This window comes from Pleuronectes platessa, chromosome 11 (genome assembly GCF_947347685.1).
Source record: "Pleuronectes platessa chromosome 11, fPlePla1.1, whole genome shotgun sequence".
NCBI classification, from domain to species: domain Eukaryota; kingdom Metazoa; phylum Chordata; class Actinopteri; order Pleuronectiformes; family Pleuronectidae; genus Pleuronectes; species Pleuronectes platessa.
The window spans coordinates 2161094-2169409 of NC_070636.1; the positions used below are offsets into that span (position 1 = coordinate 2161094).

The 8316-nt window shown below is 49.3% G+C and overlaps 1 protein-coding gene across 1 annotated transcript; it reads left to right on the forward strand.

Annotated features, from left to right (window-relative positions):
• The first annotated feature begins 5322 nt into the window (after nucleotides 1-5322).
• On the forward strand, nucleotides 5323-7466 carry LOC128450780 (zinc-binding protein A33). The gene is made up of 2 exons (XM_053434444.1): nucleotides 5323-5461; nucleotides 5549-7466. The coding sequence occupies exon 2, from the start codon at nucleotides 5566-5568 to the stop codon at nucleotides 6946-6948; it is 1383 nt and encodes a 460-aa protein (XP_053290419.1). The 5' UTR covers nucleotides 5323-5461; nucleotides 5549-5565; the 3' UTR covers nucleotides 6949-7466.
• Nucleotides 7467-8316: the final 850 nt, after the last annotated feature.

Genomic DNA, 8316 nt, shown 5'->3' on the forward strand with positions numbered 1-8316 from the left:
AACAGCGAAACAACTACCATGATAAATGGAATAATCTGGCACCGGCTTGTTGAGCCGACCAGATCTTTATAGCGGGGATGATTAGGATTGAGTGCAGGTGCGCCTCGTCCGCTGCAGGGAACCAGCCACGCCCCCTACCGCTCACAGCACCTGCAAAGGGAAACAGAGAAGGGGAGGAGGAGAGACGAAAACAACAACAAACAACTACACAAATCCTTACAGTACCCCCCCCCCCCCCCTCAAGGGACGCCTCTATCCGGGAACCGGGCGTAAAAGTCTCGGAGGATGGAGGGATCAAGGATCAATGACCGGGAAATCCATTGTCTTTCCTCCGGCCCATACCCCTCCCAATCCACCAGATATTGGAATCCTCGGCCTCGCCGACGTACGTCCAAAATGTTATTCACCGTGTAAGCCGGGTAGTCGTCAATGTTCAGGGTGGGAGGAGGAGGCTCGGCTGGAGGGAATCTTTAAAGAAGGGGGAAGCTTAAGTTTTACTGCACAAGGATTAATGATCTGATCTATAACAAACGGTCCAATGAATCTGGGGGTCAATTTACGGGACTCTGTCTGTAGAGGCAGATCACGAGAGGACAACCAAACCCTCTGCCCTGGCCGGTAATCCGGAGCAGGTGTGTGATGACGGTCGGCGATACGTTGGTTGCGGGCAGAGGTCCGGATGAGGGCTGCCCGGGCCTCGCGCCAAACCCGACGAGCGTGTCGAAGATTTTCTTTGACGGAAGGCACTGCCACGTCAGTCTCCTGGGAGGAAAAGAGCGGAGGCTGATAACCATTAATAGCCATAAACGGGGACATACCTGTGGCGGAGCAGATCAGGGAGTTGTGTGCATATTCGATCCAGGGGAGGTGTGTGGACCAGGAAGCCGGGTGTTTCGCTGTCACACAGCGTAGGGCTGCCCCCAGATCCTGGTTAGCCCGTTCTGTCTGGCCATTTGTCTGAGGGGGGTACCCAGAGGAAAGGCTGGCCGACGCCCCCAAAGCCTGGCAGAACGCCTTCCAAGTTCTGGCGGCGAACTGCGGACCCCTGTCAGAGACAATGTCAACTGGGATTCCATGAAGGCGAAAAACGTGAATCACAAGAAGGTTGGCGGTCTCGAGGGCGGACGGCAACTTCACAAGGGGAATGAAATGAGCCGCCTTCGAGAACCGGTCCACGATGGTAAGAACTACTGTCTTTCCTTCGGAGGGAGGAAGGCCAGTGATGAAGTCCACAGCAATGTGCGACCACGGTCGGTGCGGGATGGGTAGGGGGGCGCAGCAACCCCGCAGGAGCCTGGTGCGAAGCCTTGCTTCTGGCGCAGACAGAACAGGCTGCGACGAAATCCCTTGTATCAGCAGCCATGGAAGGCCACCAAAAACGCTGTTGGAGGAGGCCCAGGGTCCGACGACAACCAGGATGGCAGGCGATCCAGGAAGAGTGTCCCCACTGAAGGACTGGGGACCTGACTGCCTGGGGAACAAACAGCCGGTTTGGTGGAACTCCTGATGGAGCTGGCTGATCCCTCAGGGCCCCCTGGACCACACCTTCGATCTCCCATCCTGCTGCTCCCACCACACAGGCGGATGGCAAAATGGTGCTCCCAGATGTGTCCTCCACAGGAGATGCAAACTGACGTGACAGCGCATCCGGCTTAATGTTCTTCGACCCCGGTCGGTAAGTGAGCGTAAAGTTGAACCGCCCCAGGAACAACGCCCATCGAGCCTGGCGCAAGTTGAGCCTGCAGGCAGAACGGAGGTAAGACAAGTTTTTGTGATCAGACCAAACTATGAAAGGGTGAGTGGAACCCTCAAGCCAGTGTCTCCATTCCTGTAGCGCCAGCACGACCGCCAGCAGCTCCCGATTACCCACGTCATAATTCTTCTCCGCAGGGGAGAGTTGGCGGGAGAAGAAGGCACAAGGGTGTTGCTTCTGGTCAGAGACGGTGCGTTGGGAGAGCACAGCCCCCACCCCGGAGTCAGAGGCATCCACCTCCACCACGAACTGAACACTAGGGTCAGGATGAATTAACACAGGTGTAGAGGAGAATAATAATTTTAGACGAGCAAATGCCCCCTCAGCTGCCGGTGACCACATAAACGGCATCTTAACCGAAGTCAGCTGGGTAAGCGGTGTGGCAACCTCGGCTATAGTCCCGGATAAACCTACGGTAAAAATTGGCAAACCCGAGAAATCTCTGAAGTTGCTTTCTTTATGTCGGAGTGGGCCATTCAGCCACTGCCTTAACCTTGGCAGGGTCGGCTTTGATCTGCCCCTTCTCCACAATAAACCCCAGAAAACTCACAGAGGGAACATGAAAATCCCACTTCTCCGCCTTAACAAAAAGTCTATTTGACAGGAGTCTTTTCAGCACAATTTGTACATGTTGTACATGTTCCTGGAGGTGACGGGAAAAATCAAAATGTCATCCAGATAAACAAATACACAACAATTTAACATATCCCTTAACACATCATTTATGAGCGTCTGGAACACAGCTGGGGCATTAGTGAGGCCGAAAGGCATGACCATGTACTCAAAGTGACCCAGAGGAGTGTTAAATCCTGTTTTCCACTCATCCCCCTCCCTAATTTTCACCAAATGATAAGCATTGCGGAGGTCCAACTTGGTAAAGATGGTAGCTTGGTGCAGGGGATCAAAAGCAGAGTCAATGAGTGGGAGGGGGTATTTGTTCTTAATAGTGGTGTCATTGAGACCCCTGAAATCAATGCAGGGGCGAAGTGATTTGTCCTTCTTTTCCACAAAAAAAATCCTGCCCCCAGGGGCGAATGAGTCCAGAGGCCAATGAATCCGTAATGTAAGTTTCCATGGCGTCCCTTTCGGGTTTAGACAATTTATATAATTTACTGGATGGATAGGGGGCGCCAGGGAGTAATTCAATGCCACAGTCATAAGGTCTGTGAGGCGGAAGGAACAGAGCACGGTCCTTACAGAATACCTCCCGGAGGTGATGATAATAAGAGGGAACGGAACTGAGATCCACTGGTTTGGGTGGGGATGGTGTGGTGGTTAATGTGGAAGGGATGGCGGAATGTAAGCAGTGAGAATGACAAAATAGACTCCAATTAGTGATGGAGACGGTTTTCCAGTCTATGTGGGGATTATGTAGCTTTAACCATGGGAGACCTAAAACAACACGGGGACCAGGAGACGGGATCAAAAAGAAAGATATAACCTTGTGATGGTTACCGGAAAGTTGCAAAGAAATGGGACTAGTGCGATGAGTGACATGGGCAAGCAGCCTACCATCCAGTGCAAACACCCTCTTAGGGTGAGGAAGGAGCTGAGAAGGCATTCCGGACTGAGCAGAGAAATCAGAGTCAATGAAACTATCATCTGCCCCAGAGTCAACTAAAATAGAAATAGGCAGGGAGGTCCGAGCCCATGAAATAGTACCTTTAAGGATCAGGCGGGGAGGAGACGAAACAATAGCTGAATGGCTCACCAATGCTCCTCCCGTGGTTGATGAGCCCCCCCTTTTGGTAGAGATGGGCAGTGCTCCAACAGGTGTCCGTCCTGCCCGCAGTAGACACAGAGTCCGCTGAGACGACAACGTTTGCGTTCTCTCGGTGTGAGTTTTGTCCTCCCCAGCTGCATGGGTTCCTCTGTGCTTGGGGAAGAAGGATCGATCCACGGGGGAATGCTGCTGGAGCCTGACTGAGGCAGCGGAGAGGGCGCAAACCCCCGATAAACGGGGCTCATTGTCCGAGTCACGGAGGGGCGTGGCCAACCCTCCCGGATCTCTCCCTGCGCCGCTCGTGAAGACGATTATCTAGCCATATCGATAAAGAAATAAGATCGTCCAGCGAGTCGGTCTCATCACGAGCGGCCAGTTCATCCCTCAACTCATCTCTGAGCCCCCTGAGAAAAAACCCCTGCAGGGCCTTCTCGTCCCACCCGCTCTCTATAGCGAGAATACGGAAGTCTGTAGAGTGCGCCGCCACGGAGTTATTCCCCTGGCGAAGAGACAGGAGCCGGCTACTGGCCTCCCTGCTGCGCAGCGGGTGGTCAAAAATCGTAAGGAATTCCTCAGTGAAAGAGGTAAAAGAAAGACAAGCTGGAGAATTACTGTGGGCGATGGCAACGGCCCAAGCTGCGGCTTTCTCTGACAGGAGACTCATTACAAAAGCAATCCGCGACTTGTCCGTGGAGTAGGTGAACGGCTGCTGATCAAAAACAAGATTGCACTGATAAATAAATTCTCTGCCTGAACCTAACTGTCCTGAAAACCTGGCGGGTGTGGGGATGAATGGCTCCCGGAACTGTGTGGAAAGAGAGCCCGCGGACGCAGCAGGTGGAAGTGTTGGAGCGGGATCCGGAGCCAGAGCTGGAGCGGGAGCTGGGACCGTCAGCGTGGTGAGGTGAGTAGTCAGCTGTTCCACGCGGCCCCCGATCAGCGCCACGTTGGAGGTAAGGGTTTGGAGAGTTTCCATCACCTCGTGCAAAGCCTTCTTGTGTATTCCCACACGGGTTCCTTGGGACGTGATAGCTTGTCGGAATTTCTCTGCGTCTGCGGGGTCCATTTTCTTGGCCAGATTATTCTGTTAGGGTTTGTGGTGGTGTTCGGACCCCAAAGCAGACACGGAGGAGCAGGTAGTGAAAAAGGTAACAGTTTATTGACTGTGTAGGCAGGTACAGGCTGGAGCGGCAGGGTGCAGGCTGGCTGGAGGATCCACGGAGAGGCGAGGATGACAGCCGAGCGAAGAGGCACACGAAGGTTCTGCGCGGAGCAAGCAAGAAGCAGGAATTTAGTCCACAAAACGAAACGAGACGTGAAGGTCGAGAGCAACAGCAAAACAACTACCATGATATATGGAATAATCTGGCGCCGGCTTGTTGAGCGGACCAGATCTTTATAGCGGGGATGATTAGGATTGAGTGCAGGTGCGCCTCGTCCGCTGCACGGAACCAGCCACGCCCCCTACCGCTCACAGCACCTGCAAAGGGAAACAGAGAAGGGGAGGAGGAGAGACGAAAACAACAACAAACAACTACACAAATCCTTACACAATATATACAAATATTTAAATATATGAATGTAATTAAACTAATGTTTACAGTGTAAAGACAGTAAAGTATGTGTGCAGTGTGAGAATATGTACAGTGAATGTATTGCACATGAACCGTTGATATTTCACAAGCAGATGAATCAGACACAGTGAAGAGTTAAAGTGTTAGAGTGAAGTCCATAAGAGAGGTGCAGAGTTTAAACTGGCAGCAGAGCTGCTTGTACATTTGTTTCAGGTTTTACAGGTTTTATCATCCAGCATCTCAAGCTCCACCCTCTCCTGACACACCTGAGAAACCAGGCGGGCTGAAAACCAGACGATCACATTCACCTTCCAAACCAAACTAAACCAAACCAGAACAAACGTCCGGAGTGAGTCCAGCTACAGAAGAGAAGAGTCAAACTACAACCTGCCGACGCTCCACACACTGACCGTGAGTTTAACAAACACCTCGACTCAGAGGGGAAGTGAACCTCAGTGAAGTTCGTGGAGCTGTGACTGACTGGCTGTCTGTTTTCAGCTTCACCTGGAGACTCAATGGCTTCCAGATTAGAAAAGGATCTCTGCTGTCCCATCTGCCAAGATGTGTTCAAAGATCCTGTCATTCTGTTATGTAGCCACAGCTTCTGTAAAGGCTGTCTGGACAACTGGTGGAAAGACAAAGTAGTAAAAGAGTGTCCACTTTGTAAGAGAAGATCTTCAAATCGTAAACCACCTTGTAACCTGGCGTTAAAGAACCTCTGTGAGACCTTCTTACAGGAGAGAGATCAGAGCTCTTCACATGCTCTCTGCAGTCTGCACTCAGAGAAACTCAGACTCTTCTGTCTGGACCATCAGCAGCCAGTGTGTGTCATCTGCAGAGATTCAGAAAAACACACCAACCACAGATTCAGACCCATCGATGAAGCTGCACAACAACACAAGAAGCAGCTTCAGGAAACTCTGGAGCCCTTGAAGAAGAAGTTACAGAGTTTTGAACGTGTTAAAGTAGAGTTTGAACAAACAGCAGAACACATTAAGGTCCAGGCCGGACTCACAGAGACGCAGATCAAGGAGCAGTTCAAAAAGCTTCATCAGTTTCTGGAGGAGGAAGAGGAGGCCAGGATGGCTGCTCTGAGGGAGGAAGAGGAGCAGAAGAGTCGGATGATGAAGGAGAAGATTGAGTCTCTGAGCAGAGACATAACAGCTCTTTCAGACACAATCAGAACCACAGAGGACGAGCTGAGAGCTGAAGACGTCTTGTTCCTGCTCAACTACAAGGCTGCAGTGGAACGAGTCCAGCAGCGCCCCCTGCTGGATGATCCACAGCTGGCCTCAGGAGCTCTGATAGACCAGGCCAAACATCTGGGCAACCTGAGCTTCAACATTTGGAACAAGATGAAGGACTTGGTGTCCTACAGTCCTGTGGTTCTGGACCCAAACTCTGCTCATCCATTACTCGTCCTGTCTGAAGATCTGACCAGTGTGAGACGAGGAGAGAGACAGAAGCTTCCTGACAATCCAGAGAGGTTTGATCATTACACCTTTGTCCTTGGATCTGAGGGTTTTAACTCAGGGACTCACAGCTGGGATGTCCTGATTGGAGACAATACGAGCTGGGTACTGGGTGTAAGAGCAGAGTCTGAACAGAGGAAGGGGAAAAAACTGTCTGAATACTGGAGAATAAGGTTCTATGAAGGTAAATACTCAGCATGGTCACCATCAGGATTATCTGATCTCTCTGTGCAGAAGATCCAGAGGATCAGAGTGAAACTGGACTGGAACAGAGGAGAACTGTTGTTCTCTGATCCTGATACTAACAAACACATTCACACCTTCACACACACTTTCACTCAGAAGATGTTTCCATTCTTTTACATAAGAGATCCCTTGAAGCTGTTACCTGTGAAAGTCTCTGTGACACTGGATCAGAGCCGTTAGAGATAAAAAATATTTTTTTATTTCTTCAAGAGAAATCTGTTGAAATTAAAAGTTAAACTCGTTGTTCTGAAGCTTTGTTTATTTCTCCTTTTACTTCTCACTCATTTTTATCTCTCCTGTCGACTTTTCCACGTGTGTAAAAAGATTTGATTATTTTCTGATCTTTATCTTTGATTTGTTTTTTTATTTTCATGGAAAATGTTTTCTATCATTTAGATTTTGTGTGGATCCATGAAGTCGAGCAAACTGATGAAGATCCACATAAAAACACATTTATCAATAACAGCTGATCATTGTTCACATTCAAAAAACTTTATTAAAACTCACACATGAGATATGATTCATGTTTAACCACATAAAGTCTGTTCACATATTAAATAATCCAACATATATGAACATTTGTCTGTTTGATGTGATGAAGCCAAAATGATTCTGTCTGTAAAAGTGTTTATTCAACAGCAGCCGAGTGATGTGATTTTAATATTGTGATCAAAATAATAAAAACTATGACATAGAAACAGAGTTCAGATCTTTTTTAAGTTGAAATGTAAATATAACATTATCTGTCATTAAGTAGGATATAAATGATCACATGATTAAATGTTCACGCTCAGAAAGTGCTGAATTGAAAATTAGGAAACAATTACAATTGGAATTCTATATTTCTGTGTATTTTGCAAAGTGAAATCGCACCACATGCATCGATCATTAATTAACAAATAGATTTGAATAATCAGAGCCTGTCGATGCAGATGTGTGAACGCCCCCCCCCCTCCCTACACCTCACAGCTTGTTGATATTCACGATCAACCAGTCGCTTCCGTACGTGTCAAGATTAGCACGCTTCTGTGAGCCGGCCAATCACGATTCACGGTACATGACTTGCCCAATTGAATCGGCCAATCCTGAACGAGAGCCTGAGCGATGAGCGCAGCAGCTGGAGTCTGACATTTATACTTGTGTGTGTATGTGTGTGTGTGTGTCTGTTTTGCTTCCTGTGTGCGTTTTGTGTAAGTAAAATGTGTGTATGACTGCGTTGTGTTACAATTTGCATAAAGGTGTCTTTTCTTTGAGATTTGTGTCTTTGGATAATTTAATATTTTGTGTGTCACGATGTCTTAGACTTCCTGTGTGTGTGTGTGTGTCTGTGTGTGTGTAGCCCATCTTCTGTATGTGAGGCCACACTTGCCGCTGTCTGGCTACAGATGGGATGTGTCACATGCTGAGCGGACAGCTGTGATGACGCGGGGGGAGGGAGGGGGGTATGGATGGGTGGATGATGGGGTTGTTGGTGATGGTTTGGTGAGGTGGGGGGGGGGGGGGGGGGGGGGTCATTTTAACATGAGTCAGCTCTCCTCCGACCTTCAC